The sequence below is a fragment of the Spea bombifrons genome, chromosome 9, assembly GCF_027358695.1.
Source record: "Spea bombifrons isolate aSpeBom1 chromosome 9, aSpeBom1.2.pri, whole genome shotgun sequence".
Classification (NCBI taxonomy): Eukaryota; Metazoa; Chordata; class Amphibia; order Anura; family Pelobatidae; genus Spea; species Spea bombifrons.
The window spans coordinates 26,424,967-26,448,258 of NC_071095.1; the positions used below are offsets into that span (position 1 = coordinate 26,424,967).

At 43.0% G+C, this 23,292-nt stretch overlaps 1 protein-coding gene across 1 annotated transcript in view; it reads left to right on the plus strand.

Annotated features, from left to right (window-relative positions):
* The first annotated feature begins 10,902 nt into the window (after positions 1-10,902).
* Positions 10,903-23,292, plus strand: part of NTRK1 (neurotrophic receptor tyrosine kinase 1) — a 29,874-nt gene continuing 17,484 nt past the window's right edge. The window contains exons 1-3 of the mRNA XM_053475040.1: positions 10,903-11,109; positions 21,339-21,413; positions 22,126-22,197. Of these exons, the coding sequence (XP_053331015.1) occupies positions 10,937-11,109; positions 21,339-21,413; positions 22,126-22,197 (320 nt within the window). The 5' untranslated portion in view covers positions 10,903-10,936. The remainder of the gene's footprint in view (positions 11,110-21,338; positions 21,414-22,125; positions 22,198-23,292) is intronic.

The window sequence follows — 23,292 nt, forward strand, 5'->3', positions numbered from 1 at the left end:
GGACCCGATACAAGTTTGAATGAAACAAAATGGAATGCCACACAATCATACCGGCTCTATACATTAATGAACATTTCAGGCACATGCATCAAATTCTCAGTCCTGTCGAAACAGATAATCTCATAATTCTGAGATTCTTCCGTGGCGGACATGTTTTCCTGCTGATCAAGACCTGACTGGGGGCCGGTGGCTCCCGGCATGATATGGAGAACAGGTTTGTGGGGTTAAGTCATTGTGAGAAAGAACTTGGTGGCTGTTCTATGATACGAAGCTGGTATGCCAAGAGCCAGGAGAGGAAAAGGACCGTTTCTGCCTTCCTACCGTTCTCTTCGCGTCCCCGACTAATCTTCATGATGAGACATTTTCAGTGATAACCGGCACACTTTTATTTCTGTAGCATATCTCTAGGCTGTACCAGCCAACTTTCAACCCTAAATTATGTTTTTTTGTGTGCATATTTCAAAGCTCAGGGACGCTAGTCCTGTATTTTTTAAAGACGTGTATATTTTAAACGCACCCACATGGCTGACGGCAAAATGCAGTCACAGGTTCTAAGTTCCGCAATGTAACGCTAACAATCTTAGCACTTAAACGAGACAACAAGGTTCTTAAGGTAAAGAAGAAGAACGCATGACGTTGTTAGTCCAGATCCAGGAATAATGGCTCCAAGAACCCATCGCGTTATACCTATGGTTTGAAAATGATCTTTTCCAAATAATGCTTTTATTCTGGGTGAAAAAGTGCCCTTTGCTGATATCTTGGGCTGAAAAAACCTTACGGCAGCTACTGTGTTCGAGAAATGTTTGACTATTGCCAGAGTTTTCAGTGATTTGCAAGAATGTTGAGTTGTGGATCACGAGCAATATCGCATTTGAAGCTTTTTTTTTTTAGTTTTTGTTGTTTTACTGCGCCTTCCTTTTTTTTGGAAATAGTTCTCTGTTAAATAAACCTCAAAGAAAGCTGAGTGTTATTATCACTTGGATGTAAAGGACCTCTTTGTTGTTGAAAGGCACCACTCTCACAACTCTTAGCTTTCTTCCAAGAAACTGGCTCAACTCAATCAATTCAATTGTACAAACGACGGTTTTCCTTTAAAACTAGACTAGCGAGATATTTACGCGATTTCATATTTTCCTATCTCATTTTACCGGTCTTTTCTCTTGACAATATGCAAACTCATGTTTAGAGTGATATCGACAAAGCCAATGCTGTTTTTATTTTAAAAGTTTTATTAAAATTCTGAGGTTTCAAAGTTGAATGGATCTGCCCTGTTTCTTTCTTACTGTGCCTTATGATATGGTGTTGCCATGAGTGTGTGTGTGTTACAGTATAGTGTTAGCATTAATGTGTGTGTTAATGTAAGTATATGTGTGTCAGCATATGAAGTAAGAGCGTGTGTTGGCTTATATGCGAGCATGTGTGTGTCTGTAATGTGTTAGCATAAGTGTGTAAGCATATGGCGTTAGAGTGTGTGCTAGAGTATGGTGTTGGCATGAATGTGTGTCTTTGTGTGAGCGTATGGTGTTAGAGTATGTTACACTATGGTGTTAGCTTATGTCTGTCACTGTGTGGTGTTAATGTAAGTATATGTGTGTCAGCATATGGCATAACAGGGCTTTTTACTCTGGCCTCTGTCTATCCCTAATTTTCTGGGGGGGGGGGTTCAGCGGGGTCACGTGACATTGTGTTGTGTAAACCTGTTGTTATAGCGCAGATGCATTGAAGCCAAGCGGAGGTACCTGGGTACATTATAGTGCGTGTCTGGTTGTGTGAGAGTCTTGGTGTATGTATTAGTATGGGTGTGTTAGTGTGAGTGTTCATGTCAGGGTGGGTGTTTTAACGTGAGTATGTGTGTCTGCATATCACATAAGAGTGTATCTCCGTGTATGGTTTTGTAAACGGGTGAATGTGTGTCGGCATATGGCGTTATGTATGGGTGAGTGTTTAGTGTTAGTGTGTGTCTTACTTTATGGTGTTAATGTGAGTGTGTGTATGTGAGCGTATAATGTTAGCATAAGTGCATGTTATTGTATGGTGTGTAAGTATGTCAGCATATGGCGTTAGAATGTATGTTATTGTATGCTGTTAGTGTGTGTGATTGCGTGTTACATTATGGCATTAGAGTGTATGTGTTAATGTGAGTATGTGTGTTAGCATTTGGTTTTGTGTTGGTGTGTGGGTGTTAGCGTGACTATCTGTGTCAGAGTGTGGTGTTAGAGTGTCAGGGGCCATCTCAGGGTTAGTGGCACCTGGGAAAGGAGAAGAGAGGGACAAAGAGTGTGCGTTAGTTTATGGTGTTCGGTAGAGAGGGTGTTAGTGTGTGTTGGTTATGGAGGGGGGGGCACCAAAGCTGCCCCATATAATTGATATCCTTAGGAATTAAGCATGAATAGAGGACATGAAAAAATTACTAGAAAAAGCTGCACAAAACACATAACCCCCGTAACACCTGATACACATTTTCTTTGCGAAAGGTGGCCTGTGGGACACGACTTTGGGCAAATGAGCCACTCGTATTTTTGTCATTAACGTTTATTAGGATAGTGTGCACAGGATATTAACGCGGATTTGCTTGTTAACGGCTAAACCTGTTAATTATAAACTAATTATATAAGGGAAACGCTATGTGTAAATCGTGCGTCTTTGAGACCCTTCATATAATACGCTTATATTATCTATTTTATTACACGTTTCATTAGCATTTCAAAGTGGTCTAATTCTTTAAAGGGACAAGAATTCATCAGCGAAACGTTCCAATCACCCAAAAATATTTACGAAATCTGTGGAAATGTTACCTTTCAGGCGAATTCGTATTTATACGACCCGGGGCACCCTTTCATTGCTGCGGTTCTGATTATAGCGGAATTGTAGTACAATGCAGGCGTATAAAACTTTCTCTGTGGTTCCTACAGAAAGATGATGGGAGATAAAGTCAACCCGAGGACCTGGCAATATTTACAAAGCACTGTTAATTCATTATAAGCCATCCTGGCTGCCTTTGAGATACGAACCCCGAGCAAAGCGCTGAAGCATTATTCCCCGGCAACTCCCTGAAAGCTCAGGGACAGGACAATGTGTACCGTATGGATTTCCTGACACGTCTGCTCCCCGGGTCTATTTATAACTTTCAGACTCTTGGAAGTTGACAAATTATCGGTTGTTTGCTTAGGTGATGAAACGTGGTTTAAACATTTCACGGTAAATTCCCACTTTCTGAATTAAAGGGACATGCCCATCTACAATGGTGACACCGTGTGACATTCAATGGCGAAGTCCAATAGTACTTTCCAATGAACCTTCACAACTGTTACCCCTTGATGACATAGCGGGGCTAACTATCTTCGCCAGAACAAATATGATAATATCCATTTCATTGTTTCTCAAAAGCCTCACGACTTCTGGTCTGACCATTTCTGAGTCACCTCCTTCTCCGTCAACTCGAGTCCATCCCCTTTGAGTTGGAGAACTCATGGTCAGCTTGACCAATCAACCAATTGTTACTTACTTGACGTAAGTCGATATGGAACATTTAACATAAGTAATCAGTGTTTCCAGTGTAAAAGCCAACTAGATGGAGGTGGCCCCAATAATTTAGCCTGTCTGCAAATCTGTATTGAATAGACCACCTCGGTATAACATTCCATGCTTTACAGAAGAAGAGAGCCAAGACACTAGCCAACCCTTAAAGTCCCATTTGCTTCCTCCTGTAAAGCCATGTGTGCCACACTGCATGCACAGCCCTGGAGCGGCATTCTGAGTGATGGCCACTAGATGTCAGTGTTGCACAGGATGTTCACTATCTTCCTGGATGTATATTTGCTATATTATTACCTTTAAAGGATTAACCCTCTGAGTACCAGGGGGCTGTTCAATATACTCAAAGCCTGTAGGTCTGTAACCAAAGGATTTTATGGCAGATAATAGCCAGGTGGCCCGTTTAACAACTTTATATCAATTTGGAAGACGCATGCTTTGAGGTGGGTGCTTTGATGCGGGTGCTTTGAGGTGATTGACTAATGAGAGTAGAACTAGAGTGCGATGTTTCGAGACAAGTCCTCTTCAGGCTTGTTAAAGAATTAAAGCTGAACGGTCTCTTAGATGCATTTTCAGAAACACTGCTAGGGCAGTGGAGCAGTGAGCACTTTCATCTTTTTCTCATTTCCTTCCCTGTCTCCTTCGTATTTGGCCAAATTGAATGCACCTTAAACAAACAGCTGGCCAGGAAACCTAATCAGCACCTTATCTCTTCCCACCCAGCTCCTTACGGTTGTTTGCTACATGATACCCGTGTTTCAGGCCGGAGATCACACGTGACCTGCTTCACACGCTAAATAACGCAGCGTGATTTAAGCACCAACGTTACTATTAACACAGCGGGTCGGAAAGCCTCTGGCTTCTGCTGGTCATCTCATTGTATTTCCAGTGAACGTGCCACACCATACAGTGATACCAAGCATGTCTACACACTGCTTCTGTGATTTACGGGCCCCCGGGGCCCGTTGGAGCAGCGTGGTACCCCTGGGTTAATTGGAGTGATAGTCCTGGCACACTTTGCTGCGCTCTTTCTGCCCTTTTGTAGAAGCCAGTACTTCTGATCAATATTTATAATCCTGACACACTCAAAATGGTGTAATAATCGCAACCTCTCTATGTAGCCCGCCGTATCTGGGAAATGACGGCATTTACAGGTCTCTTAAAGACGTGGTAACGGCAGATTTAACTATTTCTCTGCCAGGCCCATGAAAGATGACATACGGTAATTAAAAAAAAAACATGCACTGGCTTTGGTTAAATCATTATCCACCTTCTTATGGTAGAGCAAAGGCAATCATCATGAACAAATAATCCAAAATGTCTTTATGATTCAGGTTTAAATGTTTCCAATGCCCACCGATCCATTCAGGGATATTGTGTGGTCTAGACCGGCAAAACCCTTCATACCTGCTTCTACTACTTTCACACTGGCACTTGCCTGTGCGTGGGCTATGTTACCCCACCATGAATTCTTTGGATTATGCCCTTGTGATTTTACCCGCTCCTTCCTAAGTAGATTTCCATGACACTATATGGAATGTTGACCTCTGCCTGCATTGACCGTGGGTTTGCTTGTTCCACTGCCCACTGGACTGGTCTCCTCGATTCACTTGTAACCAGCCATTGCTGACACCGGCCGGTTACTGGAACCCCTGGATCTGGACAGATTAATAAACAATAACGCATAGTGTCTATATGAGAAAACAACGGGGAGGATATACCTCAGTTTAAGAACTGGGCTATTATCTATTCAGCAATGTCTGGATCTCTATAGATGGTACATCTCGATTGTTGAATTCCATTTTGTGTTCAAGGTACATGCCCTTTTGTACCAAATAAAGAGGTTACTAATGGGCCTCTGGCTAATATTTCCTTGTCACTAAATTACTCTTTGAGTCTAACGCTAGCCTCTGGCTATGATTATAATGACTATAATAGACCCCCGTCTCCCCTGAGAGCTGGCCTAATGTATCAACTCCAAAGCCCAGAGAAGCCTCTGCAGACTATTCTACTTTGTGAGATCATGGGGAGGATGCTTTAGGATTTTCCTACTGCAGGCTTGTGTATTAAGTCTGGTCAGTCATCTAAACCTATAGTGCATATCATTATCTCATACCTAGTTCTAAAGCCCCAATGGTTTGCCTCTACCCATACACATGGTATGACTGAATATATGCAATAATGCAAGCAATGCACTCAGGACCACTCCATAATATTAGACGGCCGGCCATTGAGTTCCTGACGGTGGCCCCTTAGCACCACTCAGCTACCTCCTGACAACATGGACTTAGTGAATGAACTTGAGCTGTCGGGGGACATGAGCTCATAACCATCTGTGCGGGGTTAGTAAGAGGCCATTACCCACTATTGGGTAGGTTCAGCATCTCCACCAACATGCTTATGGAATGTTGACAAAAGTAAATTGGAACTCATTCATAGTTCAAATTCATTCTTCTGTAACTATAATGTTGCTTTAAGGAGGTAGCCCTTAGTTGGCAGAAATGTCTGAAAAGTAACATTCGGCAAACAAAACTTTTAAACCAGAATCAAAAAAAGCACTTTGAAGCAAAAGCATTATCAAATTAAACGTAATTGTCTTCTGATGAGGCGGCAGCGTGTACTAATGCACTTAGCATCACCTCTCTGAGGCTAATTTCCCATTTTTGACTACGTCGGGAAAAAAACCCTAAAGGTTTTCAAGTTAGAAGTAATCCTCTGTGTCCCTGAGGCTGCAGTCCCTGGGCTCAGGACAACTGGGGGTTCACATAGACAGACAGAGGGGGATCGAGATGGTTTGGCGCACACAGATCAGCATAAATCTACGAATCATTTTTGGACTAATGGCTTTAAAATGTAATCAGAGCGAGAGGGGAAAAAACGACTAAAAGAAGGTGAGGACAATTTATGTCCTGTCGAAGAAGTCATTAAGTCATGATTTGCGATACCACTGGACATTGGACTAGTAATGTGATGGACCTTGGAGGTGCCATGAAAACCCCTTACACAGGCAGGGATGTGGAGCGGACCCTGGACGTGATTAATGATGGGGAGAGGAGGACACAGCTGCAGTTTGGGTTATAGTTGGAAGCTTCCTACTGCCACTCTCAGCTTTCTTCCGCAGACGATGGTCACTGGGGAACCGGGACGTGTAATGGAAGCAATTTATTCCTATAAAGGTCTGTCGATAAGAGAACGGTAGGGGGGTCAGCTGATTGTCCTCTGTCTTGAGCTCAAGAGCAAGGTTTCTGAGCTGCTACCGCACACATTTTCATGTTTCTACTTAGACGTGCATGTAACCCATGGCAGATAAGACCCATTCAGCCCGTCTAGTTGCCCATTTTCTCTCAAACCTTAATCAGTCTTTGGTCTCGTCTTAGATTCAGAAGCCATATGCCTATCCTATACCTCTACCATGTCTGCTGCAAGACCTTTCCACTTATCTACCACTATCTCAGTAAATCCGAATGGATCTGGGAAACTGGTTGTGCTTCTAGTTTGTAAGTTCTACGAGATATGAACTCCAAAAGATCATTGGAATGGCTGAGCCTAGACGCAATACTTCATATAACATATTGTGGGCCATCACTGAGAGGTTCTTAGCCTAGCAGCCGGAGCCCCAGTTTGACTAGGGCACTAGAAACCTGCGATCCTCAGATTTGTGTCTTATTAGAAATTCTAAGCGTTATAAAACCGAGTAAGGGGTTAACACTGGCATATAGAAACATCCCTTGTTAGTCTGCAGGCTACCCCAGGCTAGAATAGCGCCCCCCTCCATTGCGTTTTCTGGAACACACTGACTTATTCTGTCCACAAGTGTGCTGACTCCCGCCGTGGAGTAAATGTGTGGTTTTGGGCAGAGCAGAATGAAAAAAATGCCATACCCTGATCACTGCCGGAGGAAACGGAGGTCATTCCGTCGAAAGGTTGCAAGTGAAAACATTGCCTGAAATTGCAACAAAAGTAACACTTGCAGGGAGAAGAAGAGACTTAGCTTGGCACCCAGTAATCCTCACCACTGTCCCATTTCCTAGGCAAGTGTTGACCTGGGTTCTAAGGAGGTAGGATCTCTTCAATCACCCCAGACAAGAATGGAGCCAAAAATATATAAATGAATTCTATCTTGGCACTGACTTTTTTGGCCTTTGTAGGTTTAATGTAATGGCTATTCTTGCGGGATAATATAGCGGGAGGGTGCATGGAGGACGCTATCTCTGAATATATCGGAAACAGGCCAGCTGGCTGTGAGATGGATGGGTTGTTAAAGGCAAATTGCGATGTATTAAAATAAAAGGAAGTCGGCTTCTAGTCTGGGTACAGCGGCCACCAAACTGCTGCATGTCATCTGACTGCTTTTTAATGTTTATTCAAGATTGCTCAAGGCAATGACTCCCACGTCTTCCATATGTTAACAAAGTTCCTTCGAAAATTGAAACAAAGCATAGATGTTTGGAATAGTAGAAGGAGTGTAGAAGCTTTATTAAAATATCCTTGGTGGATAACATGTACACAATTATAGAATTTTGGAACTTTGACCAAGTTACTCGGCCATCTGAGTTAAATCTCTGTGGTGACTTCCAAGAAAGTCACTAAATTATGAAGACAATGGGTTGGAATGTTTCAGATTAGCCACAAGTCACCTTCAAGTTCTAGGCTTAGAGAATAAATTGAGAATGAAGTGTTACGTAACTGTTTGGTACAGGAGATGCTTGAGATGATTTGTAGGCCTAAAAGTGCATCTCCCGTAGGCAGAAAAGATACAAGACAGGCCATGTGCTTCCCTTCAGAACTGTTTGTTCCAATCCCCATAAATACTTGAAAGACCTTCTCTGAGAAGGCTCTGGTGATATTAAATTAACGCAGATCACGGACTGCATCTGAGCGTTTGTGGTCCTACCTACCTGTTCTGTGTCACTGAAGTCTTCCTCTCCGTTATACGGAGGGGCCGTGCTCCTGAAGGGAACTTTTGCCGTCTCAGCCCATTATGAAGGGCCAAGATGAGCCTCTCCAGTTGGCTTCAATAACCCGGCTTATCAGAGAAGTGCTTCATTACAAAGCTTTTAAAGACTAGATAGGCAGGAGACCTGGGCATGATTTCAGCAAGATGAGCACCTCTGGGGATCTTAGGAACGGCTTTGATACGTAAGGTTTGGTTACGAGCCAACGAGTGAGTTATAGAAGAGCCGTCAGAGGAACAGCTAAGAATCACGCTGATTCTTAGCTGTCAAACCCGATTACTGGAAAAGTCACAAGGTAATCAAAACCATAGGTATTTGTTCGAGGTTTAGGTGGACCTTGGGTGCTTGAGTCAGGCTAACCAAACACCTCAATACCTTAGATCCAACAATAGAGTCCCACCAAGCAGCCATCAGGCACATTGGCCTAATAGCCAGTTGATCATAAACTAACACGCAATGGTATATTGACTTATGTAGAATCCGGGAACGTAGGTGCCGTGACTGGACGTGGCGCAATAAGTCTTCTCTTAATCAACCTATCACATTAATAGATATACCAACAAGCTACAAGAGGCCGAGATCAACCCATCATGAGTCCATTATATGTTTATTTATTAGAAGGCTCAATCCTTTTTAGTTAACATGTTAATATTAATGTGTTGATATGTTCCTTTTCCACATGTCTCATTTTGAGTGTATGAGACGGGTCTGTTGGCTCATTCATTAAACATGGCCCAAGGTGTTGATAGAAGCTCGTGTTTTTTTTTTAAATAATTCCAAGCGTCTTTGATGGCGGTCTCTATAGATTCTAAGGGATTTCCTTAGGACGGGTAATCACGCCAACCATATGGATATTAATGCGCTCTAAGCTTTCTCATTCATCACCTCTTACGAGTGTTTCTTTCTTACATATATAAAAGTCACGCACGCAAACCTTCTCTGGTTCGGAATGTAGATCATTAATAACGGGCGTTCATGTGTCTCCAGTTTGAGGTGTGACTTTCATATTGAGAGTTTGTCCCAAGTAACGCCTCTCATGTGCTTCAGATGCCAGAGCTACTACCACCTGCTCTCAAAGCTTCAACAAAGCCCAGATAAACAAGATAGGTGTCCAGAATTCTTGTGGGAATGAGCATTCTAATCAGAATGATGAGAGTGATCCTGTCCATATCACTCCAAAATATGGAATAGAGTTCATCCTGTATTCTTCCACATCTTTAATTCTTTCTGTTCCATTGTAGAGTCTCTCTGTTTTTTCGAAGTTGCAAGTTTATTATCTCGGGGAACGGTCATTTAAGAAACACTAACCAATATAAGCACGAAAGAACATGCTACAGCTCGAAAGAACATGCTACAGCTCAAGAGAACATGCTACAGCTCGAAAGAACATGCTACAGCTCAAGAGAACATGCTACAGCTCGAAGGAAGTGGCAGTTTATGCGTGGAATAGCCTTCCATCAGAAGCAGTAGAAAAGAAAATGTCATGCTAGAATATCTTGCGGCTTTGTTTAAAGTGATAAGAGTAAATGAGATAGAATAATTTGGTTGCCATGGTAATTTCACCATTTGTACACTAAAATTGCTCTCTATACAAGACTCGCTGCCGTGAGGATGGAAAAAAAAGACTCTGGAATAAAAGTTGTCGGATTTGGGCATCGGGTTGGACTGCGTGTTCCTGCTGGTTCTGATTGAGTGCAAATACAAATAACGTTAAAAAATTACAATGTGTGCAGCAGAATCTGCTGTTATATAGCAATACAGAGCATGTTTTAATAATGTAGCACGGGAGGGGTTAAATGAATATTGCCCCGTTTCCTCTCCATCTGCCCCTCTGCTCTCTTTTGGTTTAATTTACTTACTTCTCACTCCTTTGCTCTAAGCCTCACTTCATACATAAATAAAATACAAACATCTATCTACCCCCAGCATTTTATTGCCTCTGTCCCTGGGTCCAATACCCCAATAATTACTATAAATACCACATCCCATCTCCGTCTTTCTCTGGACCTTTAAACCAGTGCCGTTGCTTAAGCCCCCCGTCTCAGTGCTCCAACCCGGGGCGGTATGAAAAGTGTGAGCGTGAGGGTCTGGGAGGGGGAGGCAGATGGGAGATAAATATGTTCTGTGGACATCTACATCCCTCACATTAAGTATTCATTAATATGGTGACCACTTTTCTCCGTGTCCTGTGAGGGAGTCGTAATTCCCGATTCCTGCCCCTCCCCGTTTTAGGCTGAGTGGAGGAGATGCTTCAGTAGCTCACATGTGTTAGGAGTGGAAGAAGCAGGAGAAGGCAGCATCCTATGGGTCTGGGTGCTGCATCCAGTGGTAGGAAGAGCTTTTAGGACATGCGCTGAGTGTCAGCACTTAAGTCCTCAAGGAACATGAGGCACCCCGTCGCAAGCCCTAGGACCTGGCCCTCCTTGGACACTACAGGGTTTCTAGGAATGAGGCATGCCACTGGCTGGACGTTGGCTTGCCTCCTTGTACTCGCCGCATCGACCATGGTGAACCCTTGCCCGGAGACCTGTAGGTGCTACGGGCCCTTGGTCCAGTGCCTGGAACCCAACACCATCTCTAGCATCTCCGTACTGGGGGACATGGAGAACGTCACAGAAATGTAAGTGTATTCCGTCCCTGTGCCTCAAGACACATCACCTGCTTAATCTTCGTGTCATTGGAACACGGACATATCCGCCTATTGTTCTAATCATTTTATAACCTTATTAATGAACCTTTAGATTTATCTAGATAACTATGTCAGCAAATCTGCTACACAGACCAAGTTAGATATAATTAAAAGTAACTAAACCCTAACGACGTTGTTACATTTTAGATACATGTACGGGATTTCTAGGTTCTAGAGCAAAGCTTGGGTTAGTTATGCTCTAGAACAAAACTTTATTATTGTTTTAAGACATTTTATCTGTCTAGATCTCTGCTAATTTACGAGGAAGAGAAGACACGGAATTCTACGGAACCTTCCAAACCCCTGTTTGTTTCAAACTTATTTTAATACTTAATCTATTAACATCGTAATGGGGTCCAAGAAAGGGATGTTTGCGAGTCGGAAGAATACTTATGTGGGGTATTTGTGAAAGGTCGGTGAGAACGAATTTCGTTAAGTTAAGCGAGGGTGACAGGTCCTCGTAATAAAATGTAACATGTCGCTGGTGTTGTGGGATGACGCGTATCGTGAAGTCTCGTATTTTATTGATGTTGAGAGTTCATTCGCGTCGTGGCCTTTGATTCTAGACCAGAGCTGGTCCGGCTCACCGACACCTTCTAGAAAGGAGGAAACTTTGGTTCCTGGACAGCGTTTGCTACACATGTGTTTTGCGGTCTCTTTTGTAATATTTGTGTATGATTAATGTATCCAATGGCAGCTTCTTGAAAGGCTGCAAGGTTGAGAACAAGTCAGGAAGACTAGTGTTCCTACTCCTAATAAATTGTGGGTCACGGAGGTGATGCCCTCCCTAAGAGCAGCATTTAATTTCTGTATCATGGGCTTCTTACGCACAGAATAGTCCGCTCTATTGACAAGTTCACCATTCTTCTATTAATCTGAGATCCGTCGTCAGGATAAAGATATTCCACAGAGACTAAAGGATCTCGATAAGTATAGTTCAGAGAAGAGAGGAGATGGGAGGGAGACAGTAGAGGGTCGGAGGCTTAGATGGAATGGTGTGGTAGATAAGTGGAACAGCCTCCCAGCAGAAGTGGTGGAGGGTAATACAGTGAGGGGGTTTATACATGCATGGGATAGGCATATGGCTCCTGAATGTAAGATGAGACTGAGGACCAAGTAATGTCCGAGGGAGGAGAAGTTGAGTTGAACGGCTCTTTCGTGCCATAAACTGTTTCTGATGCCGGTGAATTGAGCGAGACGGACATTCTTAACAGCTGGAGTTTGGAGGAATTCACCAACTCCTTCCTTCCTCCTGAGTTCAGCTGGAGAGTCCCGCTTCCACCTGTGTCCTGAATGCCTTTAGCGCTCAGAGGCTGCTGGAGATCACGCTGTGCGACGGGGCTTCTTCTGGACACTTAGCACTAAAAGCGTCCTTTAATTAGAACACGTATGTCTATAGTAGGGGTCAGGTAACTGGCACATCCTGAGCGATGGTGTTACCCCGGAGTAATGACTGCCCCCCAGCTCGGGTAATGATTTAGTAATGGCATGATTTGAAAGGCAGATCCGGCAGTAAACAAGTCTGATGGATTGCCCCCCAAGGAGCCACAAAAACACTTGCTGCAACCGTAGCAGCTTTTAAGGGTATCACAAGGATCGGTTCATTTTTTACTCGTGACGATGTATCGGCCTTCCGCTCCATGTATCTCATGGCTCTTTCAACGAGTCGCTCTCAGCTACGCGGCACCAAGAGCCGCCCAATTCGGCCGTCTAGTCACCCGTTTCTCCTGCTGTAAAGTCTTAACCCTTAATCAGTCGTTGGTCTCGTCTTAGATTCAGGAGCCGTACGTCTATCCCATGCATGTTTAAATTCCCTGACTGTATTACCCTCTACCACATCTGCTGGGAGGCTGTTCCACTTATCTAGTCTTTCCTAATTCCTCACTTTAGTTGCTCTTCTCTGAACTCTCTCCAATGTGTCAATATCCTTCTAGAGACGTGGTCCCCAGAACGGTAACAGAACTGAGTAAGTTCTCATCTTTTTCACAAATGTTCAGAGCATCTAGTTCTGGTGTTAAATCGGCCATCTTTATCAAAGGAATATTGGAGAATGTTGGTGCAAAGTGCTTGATTTGGAAGAAATCAACCTAGAAAAGTGGGAGAGACGGGACCAAGCCTTCGTTTTCTAGAGGACTTGAATTCTGGCTTTTCCCGTCAACGACAGAGTTAATTCTTTGGGCTGTTTGGTTTCTTAGTGGGATTCCGGCTGTAACGGTACATGAAAGACACTCGTAGTTATGTCAGGTTACAGACCCGCCGATCTCTGGAGATGAAAGGTAAACATACGAGAAGTTATGATAATAAACGCTCGAGAGCCAACAGAGAAATCAATGTTTCCAACAGCCCTGATCAGCAGGGGACAGAGGTGGGAGCAACGGGGAGCGTCGGAAGTACAGTATTCCAGAGCGTAGAGGCGGGGGGGGCAGACTTGAAGGCGTAGTGGTTGGGTGACTTGACCTCCTGGCAGAAATTCCATGTTTATGGTGGAGTTTTTGATTGAAAATGAGCATTAGTGAGATTTTTGGATTAAAAAAGTTTGTTTCAGGTAGTAGGTACACAGTTTTGATTTTCATTATCTACAGGAACAAAGAGGCCATAATCTATGGCTAAAATGTTGGAGGCTAAGACAGAATGAAAGGAAGTCTTACTTTACTGAGAGGGTAGTAGATAAGTGCAACAGTCTCCCAGCTGAAGTGGTACAGAGGTAATTTAAACAAGCATGGGATAGGCATATGGCTCCTGAATCTAAGACAAGATCAACGACTGATTAAGGTTTGGGTCTTTACAGCAGGAAAAATGTTCAGAGTAGATGGGCCAAAATGGGGCGATCTGCCCGAAAATTGGTTTCTATGTTACAATATTAAAGTGGTTGCTACGGTAAGAACACCACTTTTTACATGTTGCACCATATTTACTCTTTATTGGCACTCTCACAGTATTCTCTCATACAGGATGGTTTAATGACCCCTAAATAATGCATTAAGCATTAAGAAATTCTCAAGAAAATAAAAAAATCTACAAATAAATAAATCTATTTTGAAAACATTGCTCTGCCACAATACATGAGAAATATAAATAAACCTTATAACTCTACACAGCTGCGGAGTCAGCTGATGATATATAGATGATGTGACCTTCGGCACCTGCTCTGCCATTATATTTAATCCATAATACGGGGTATATAATAAAATGGATAGAATTCTAAAAAAAAAGTGAGTTATGACCCTACCCAGAACCACTGGGTAAACATCCGATAAGTAATAATATTAAATGCTCGGGAGAGTACCAGAAGGAGCTCACTGAATTAAACCATATGCCCCGTCGCCTATATTAAAAGAGGATTAGGCGGTGACTGAGAGGCAAACCTTTCAACATATTGACCACAAACTACCCATGGAGTTGGTTTACCCCTTGCTAAGAGGTCTCTGTGATTGGCACCAGCCATCCATCCAAGGATGACTGACGGGACATCTTGGGTGTCAATAAGGCTTTGTGTGCGACGTCGCGCAGGCCTTCTGGGAGACAAACAGGGTTTAAGGATCAGTGGCTTGGGGGTCTGATTATTTTGTATGTGCTCTGACGGTGACCGAGGGGTTAACCTCTCGGCTTAACTGATCCGAAGCTCCGCGTGTAAAGATGTGCGTTCTAAGTGTAGGTCACAGTGTAATTTTGAACACGTCTGTTTAGTGGGGCTTAAGGGAGGTATCGGCTTACGCGGCTTTTAAGTTTGGCGTGTTGTTTGTACAGCTAGATGTCCACGTGACGAGAGATACAGCGGCTCGCTCAGATTGCAGAAAATGGGCCCAAAGTATCGAGAGGGAGGGGGCAGGGGGTGAAATCGATCCTTTAAAAAAAGAAATTAATTAATTAAAAAAAAAATATATATATATAAATATACCCATTGTACAGCGCTGTGGAAAATGCTGGCGCTATATAAAACAATAAATAATAATATTAATGCATGAAATATATTTTTTTAGGATTTGATATTTCCTTTTTTTTTTTTTTTAAATGTATATACACTTAAAATATTCATGTGAAAGAAACAAAAAATGTAAAAAAAATCTAAAATAGATTGGAATCTACAGGATTTAATAAAAAATTCTAATTGAAAAACTATAAAACTATTATCTATCAGCATTAAATAAAAACCATTGGGGCTGAAGAATGTTTTTGATTCCAAGAACAACGTCTGTAATGGATAGGCGAGAAGATAATAGATTAGTATTTTTTGTTAGTTTGTTTTTTTTAGAGTGATATATATATAATTTATATACACAGACACATATATATATATATATATATAATATATACACAGAAATAGTTCATCTACATCTACATTCTTTGCTTAATACACATTAGGCAAAATGTTCAAATTCACTAGAGAATTAATCAAACCACTGGACCCTTGTGACATCATTCCACCCAAAAAATGACATCACCATATAAAGTAATCAGAAGAACAGGGCAGTCCAATCAATGACAGAAAGAGACATTTACTCAAGTTTCATCTATACGCAAATAGATCGTTTTTGTATTTGTAATTGTTCTATATATAATTTTATCATTTGGTTATAACCGCTATTCTTCAAAGGGTGGTGGATAAGTGGAACAGCCTCCCAGTAGACTTGGCTGAGGCGAGGGAATTGAAATATTTATGGGATAGGCATATGGCTCCTGAATCTAAGACGAGATTAAGTCTTAGTTTAGGGCCAAAACCGAGACATATCTATTTCGAGGGGGATCGGCTACAGAGAGACCCCCGACTGTTTAGTACACAGCCTTCCACCCCCGTGGCTGCAGAGACTCGCATTGATCCCTGCGTGATGGCAGCTTCTCCTGAACACTTGGCTTATTATTTAATGGATCCCCCCTGGGAAGAGATTCTCGCTAACGATCTGCTCCGAACCTCAGAGCACATTATCATCCACATTATTAACCCCGCGGCAGAAGGGGGATGAGGTGTCATGCGGACCGAGACTTTAGCGGTTAATGGGCAGCTGTCACATACGATTCGATGACTCCTATTGTTATTATTCATAAATTTAACATTCGCCCCATCCGGGGATCAGAAATGGAACATATCTTTCAGTGGCTGATTGATGGAGGAGGACAGCATAGATCAAGGAAGGGCAACCCTGCCCACTCGCTGGCGTTCAACGTATCATCGCTATAAAATTAAAGGGACAGTAAAAGGGACCCGTTCGGCCGTCTAGTCGCCCGTTTCTCCTGCTGTAAAGACTTAATCAGTTGTGGGACTTGTGTTAGATTCAGGAGCCCTATGTCTATCCCATGCATGTTTATACTCCCTCCCTGTATTAGCCTCTACCACTTCTGCTGGGAGGCTCTTCTACCCATCTACCACTCTCTCTTTACGTTACATCTACGCCTCTCTTGCCTCATATTATGACCTCCTGTTCTAACATTCTGTGAATGAGAAAGTAACAAGGATGTGGAATCCTTCTCCATGAGACGGACCTTTAGGGTTCCAAATCTAGAATGAACATTAGAAAAAGGGGAAACAATAATTCCAATCAATCATTGTCTTTGACATAAGTTTGACTTTACGTGGCCGTCTCTAAGAGGAGATCAGCCACGATGGGTCGTCTCAGATCAGACAGCCCTGTGTCCTCGTCTTGATTACGAGGGATAAATGAAAAGCGCTCCCTGATAATACGTGTTAACGGCTCTGCCAGCAAACAGCCGTATTAATTAGGTGGAAAACGCGCTCGTTTGATCTTTCGCCGCTCCGAAGGCGAGGAAGGGAGAGGAAGGTCTTTAACCAAGTACATTAGCTAGGAGAAGGCTTCCATTAGACGCTCGTTCACAGATAACGCATCGTTTAAAGAGGCCGAACAGGCGCAGATCACAATCTCGGCAAAGCCCTTTAATCTCTCATCCCCTATTAGACTAAAGCCAAAATAATAGCGGTGACCATCCCTACAACAGTCACAAAACATAACAGAAATGGATAGGTTTTCACGAACAGGGTGGCAGATAAGTGGAACGGCTTCCCAGTAGAGGTGAATACAGCCAGGTCATTTAACCCTACACTGGCTGATTTTTGATTTTTTTTTAAATAGAATTTGCAGTAAGGAACGTTTAACCTGCCAGCGGCTCAAGGGCCGGACCCTGGGAAATATTATTTTCAGATGCAGTGGAACGGATGCTCCCGTGCTGTTATTCACGTGTAGAGCAGAACGGTTGCGTGATAAGATCAGACATTACTCGAGCCCCTTCTTGTAAGAGGCGCTCTGGGCGGTTCGCATTACCCCAGCGTAAGAAGGTTTGGAAAACGAGAGTAAGCTGGGGGGGTTACGGAGCCGCGGGTGAAATGATGTGTACATGAAACACGCGCCGTACAATGTATACAGCAGCATATTCTATTTACGCCGACTTCCAGGCAACATCGACCAGAGAAGCAGCCAAGTTTAATCACTGCTCCTAATCGAATCACGGGAACATTAGCAGCTATTAGAGGTAATCAGCTCCCGGCTGAAAGGCTTCTCTCCCAGGGACGGTCGAAACTCAGCACCTTGTGAATAGTTCACCGTCAGCTGTTTGTTTTATAAAGTGCCAAATGTTTTGTGTATAATTACAAAAGCCTTTCCTGACAGTGACAACAAGGCAGACGAATGGGAATATATAACTATACCTCCCAAGTGTCCCTGCATAGGAGGGATAGTCCCTCTCTCACCTCCCCTGATGCCCCTCTTTTCTAGGAGGTCAGGATGTTTGCTGGGTATGAGGGTATCGCAGGGTTCTACGGCCCTAAAAGCCCACGTAGCTGTATATGAATCATCCTATAAGTGAAACAGCCTTTATCATCTGTATTAATTGCAGAGCGTCTGTCTTTCCCCTATTGTTGTCCCTCATTTCCAGGAAAACAGAATGACTGTTAGAAGCCATTTGGACTTGCATGTGAGTCGGCCTATGCATTCTACAGCACTGGGAGGGTTAATACAACAGGCCAATGGACATACCTAGGGGCATTGTAACAGAGGAACGCGTAAGTGCAGGAGATCAATCACAATCCGTTTATGTATAAGCAGCTCATCCTTCGCATCGCCCTGATGCTCTTCACATGAGGACTCTGTCGATTTGTTATAATGAAGTTAGGAGCGTCCGGTCTATTGGTGCTATCCGCAATTACTAAATGATACATATGAAACTGGGTGGAGCGCTGGCCAATAGGGCCACAGGTCTATGCTACACACCCAGTTAGGGGCGACTGGGACGCTGCCTGTTCAAAAATATTCATAAATACATTGTTACTTCCATGTTTCACCTCAATGTTGTTTAACTGCACGTCAAGGCTTAGCGAATAAACTGCTAAGGCATGGAAGAACTAAAATTAAATATTTTCCTCTTTGAGTGTAACACAGTTATAACCCCCAACACTGTATACAGTAATAACCCCCTAGCGCTGTATACAGTAATATAACACCCATTCTGTATACGGTTTTACCCCCAGCACTGTATACAGTATTATACCCCCAGTGCTGAGTACAGTAATAACCCCCAGCACTGTACACAGTAACAGCCCCCCCAGCGCTGCATATAGTAATAACCCCCAGCGCTGTATACAGTAACATACACCCAGCACTGAGTACAGTAATAACCCCCCCAGCGCTGTACACAGTAATAACCCCCCCCAGCGCTGTACACTGTTATAACCTCTAGTGCTGTATACAGGAACATACCCCAGCGCTGAGTACAGTAATATACCCCCAGAGCTTAGTACAGTAATATACCTCCAGCGCTTAGTACAGTAATATACCTCCAGCGCTGTAGAGAGTAACAACCCCCCAGTGCTGTATACTGTAACATACCACAGGACTGAGTACAGTAATAGCCCCCAGCGCTGATTACAGTAATAACCCCCAGCGCTGATTACAGTAATAACCCCCAGCGCTGATTACAGTAATAACCCCCAGCGCTGATTACAGTAATAACCCCCAGCGCTGAGTACAGTAATATACCTCCAGTGCTTACTATATTAATATACCCCCGTGCTTAGTACAATAATAATCCCCAGCACTGTAGAGAGTAACAACCCCACAGCGATGTATACTGTAACATACCACAGCACTGAGTACAGTAATAACCCCCAGTGCTGAGTACAGGAACATACCCCCAGCGTTGAGTACAGTGATATACCTCCAGCACTTACTATATTAATATACCCCCAGTGCTTAGTACAGTAATAATCCCCAGCACTGTAGAGAGTAACAACCCCACATGATAATGCTAATAAAGTCCATTCCTCCATAGACTGTGAAATGGTGGGAGCTCCTCTATAACTAGGGACCAGACCTAATGAAATTATCCACTTGTCAATAAACCTTTACGATTTTATGCTAATTAACCCCTACACGCCAGCAGGAGACCACCAAGCATTTCCACGGCCTTGCCTCCAGGCAGAAGCAAGGGCCCCAACTGTTTAAGAGAGGAGTTTAAGACCGGCAAAATGCTATAGCTCATAATTTATGGTAATTGAAGTGTAATTGTACACAGCTCCGAACTCCCGCGTCCTTTAAAATTAAATTAGGAAAATTGACCAACCTCTTGTTCCACCTATTTTCTATGGCCTTCTACCAATATTTCTCCACCATTACTGCTCAGGCCAAAAACACCCCTTGATTAAAAAAAAATAGTAACTCCATGACAAGGGTTGGCTACAGTTTTGGCAGACATGCAATTTTCATCCCGTTTCAGGGGTCCACAGGTTACAGGGGTTAGTAATGCATTATTTTAATGGTACAAGTACAAGATATTTCTATTATAAGAATGTGCCACGATGTATCAGTTTCAGTGAATAATCACAGCGCTATGTGTGTGGAAATAAAAGGTTATATTAAAACTGTCTCAACCCCGGGGTTCAAGGATATGCCCTCGGAATTGCTAACGGTGTACAGGTCTTCAAGACCCCCCCATGCTATAAATTCCCGCCGTCCCTCCCTTGGTGTCAGCCTCAACTGATTGCGCTGACACAACAAAGACTAAGTAGAAGAATTTCCAATGACCCCCGCCTGGGCGAGAGGATCCATTAATCCCATGCAATGTTTTCATTTCAGTGATCACGTTCACGAGAAATCAAAACGCCCATCGAGGGAAGGTGACAAAAAGGGTGACCCTTCTTTTTCAGATGGAGAGCGGTGACCTAATGGTGAAAGCTGACACCCACTTCATTAGAAGCGCACACTTTAGGAGTGGGTGTGAGTGTTTTCGAGTGGGGGGCTGGGATGGAGAGAGCGGAGGGGGGGCACGAAATGTAATAGCTGTCTGAGAAGAAAGATGTCATCTGTCTGTGGGAACACACAGGGCAGGCAGCGACGGATTCTGGGAATTCTACAATTTTGTGTAGAAATTCAACAAAAAGGGCATTTTTTTAGTTAAAATAATACCGTTTATCTTCTTACAATATTCATAATATTACGTTCCCTCCCAAGAAATCAAAAGGCTAAAGGGGGCATTGGGTTTAATTACTGAGAAGCTCTGTGTTATATCTTTATACTGCCGGGAAGGAGGGATGATATGAGGGCAGGCGAGGGGGGAAGAGGGATTTGGATTGAAAAAAGGGACACCTAGTAGGAATGGTTTACAGGCATTGTGGCTGAATTTGAAATTATTTATGAAAAAGAATCGTCTATCTCGAAGAGTTTTCTTATGTACCCCCGGCCGCTCATAGAAATCCAATATCTGCTGGACATCGGATTCGGAATTTTTTAAAATATTACAAATATTAATAGAATTTTAAAATATCTTACAAACATTTTAACTCATTGTGTGTGGGTTTTGGCTACATTCTGATTAAATTAGATATCAGGCCTCCACCTCAAACCTGTGCCTGACTACTCTTAATGAACAATCGCAATAAGAATATTATTAATATCACTAAGCGCTGAATTCAAGAATGACACAATTTACATTTTTTGACCCCAGAATGTAATTTAAGATGATTTGTGTATTCCAGAATAGAGTTTCCACCATGCGGGGCAAGTCTAGGGTGGATGAATGGCCATTTCATGATTGAGGTTGCATATTGGCAGTGACATTTTTTTTTTGGAAACATTTTAGCCCTGAGGTTTCCCTGAATGATTCTCACCCCCCTCCGGGGACCTTAAAAGTTTGATTGATGCATATGTCTCTTCCAACAGAGTTTTAGAGAACCAGAAGGACTTGCTGAGCCTAACTCAGGTCGACATGAAGAACTTCAGAGAACTGAAAAACCTGTGAGTATTCTATTCGGAGCTCCGAGCCTCCAGTCTCTCCAGACGGGGAGAGACATTAATATCTCCTGTCATCCCGGGCTTTTAGTGCTAGGAGGGTAACAAAAGACAGATGATTTAGGAAGTTGAAGGAGAAGGCGCACGACCTTGAGCCTGGGGTGAGACAAGGAGGAATTTGTCTGGGGGTAGAGCAAGGACCAAGTTCAGTTCACCGATCTTAACTTCCTAACAGATGATTGGGTTAACGATAACCCTTTGAATGGTGTAATCATTCTAGTACTTTATGTTGCAAGAGGTTCCATGAAATGTTGTGTTTCCAGAGGGTTAGGAGTTCAAGAACCGATACATAGAATCCAGAAGTTCCAGTAGATTACCAGCTACCTGTTGAAAGGTTTCATGTAGAAACCAGCGTTTCTGCAGCAAGGCAACGACACCAATTCTCTAAGAATATTGGAATCATTTGCCGTCCACATTCACAAACGTGGCCGTACGCTTGGTATAAGAGGGGTGGGCTGTCAGTCGATGTTATTTCCAGCTCTATAACCGCATTCCTTGACTGGTAAAAAAGTCTCGTGGTTTTTTTTATACAGGAGAGTAAGTTTAATACCTATTCTGCACTATATATATATAAGGGTTAGGGCTAAAAAAAGACAAAGAATTAACGGTACTTTTTTCTTTCTTTCTTACTTTTTTCTTTCTTTCTTTTGAATTGCAGGACAATTTCGTATACTGGGCTGAAGTACATTTCAGAAGACGCTTTCGAAATGAACCCGCGGGTAACTCACATGTAAGTAAATCTTCCAGGTGACTAGATGGGCCAGATGTGTCTGATGTGTCTATGGATAACACAAATGCAGACTATTGCTAGATCATTGGACAAGGACATCAAAGGCAAGTAAAATGCATTGTAGAGGGTGTTTGTCACCTAGAGTCTCCTTCAAACCTTATAGAAGAAGAAGGTTATTTGAGCCTGTTGGGAGTTGTAGTCCGCTTCCCTGTCCTTGTCCAAAAAAGCCTTGAGCTTCTGCTTGCTTCTTAAGCCATTTGTGAAATGTTGTCATTAAGAATAGGGTGCGTTTGTTTCGTTGTTTTTCAAAGTTCTAAGTGTTTTCCTGGACTGTTTTTAATTGCCGGAGAGCATTTCTGGCACGGCACAACTGGCACTAATGGAAATCACACTGAGGAGGTGATTTGAATAAGTCATTAAATACACACAAATGTATCTTTTTTTGTCTAACAGCAACATCATTCTCCAAGGTAAGCTCTTTGTTCCAGTCTCTAGTGAACAAACTCAGCGTTATGTTCCTGTTACCACCAGCATTCATAAAACTCAGTGATTCCCCGTAGGATTTAAAGCCTCACCTTAAAGGGGAGCTGTCCCCGTTACAGCTTTTATCATCAGTGGACATGTTTGGGGGGGATCTTTAGTTAGAAATAAGGGACTATTTACTCCATTAAGTTATGCCTGAACTATCATCATCCCATCCATTTACTGCACTTAAGTTCTCTTCCTTCTCATTCACTCACCCTTGTTTATCTTAACCAATTAGATAATTTAAGAAAGTTTTGCTTTACTGAGAGGGTGACGATTAAGTGGAACAGCCTCCCATCAGAAGTGGTAGAGGTTAATACAATGAGGGCATCTAAACATGCATGGGATAGGCATTTGGCTCCTGAATCTAAGATGAGACCAAAGACTAGTCTTATCTGCTGCTCCAAAGTGAAATATACCTTTAAAGGTCAACTCACTTGAGGCTTGGGGACTTTTCGTTTTGTTGCCCCCTCTATTAAGAGACAGGCTGTGATTAGGTTACCCTCCTCTGTGCGTGTTCTGGTCAGCCGCCATGATATATGAGCTTTAGCTGTCTTCTGAAAGCACATT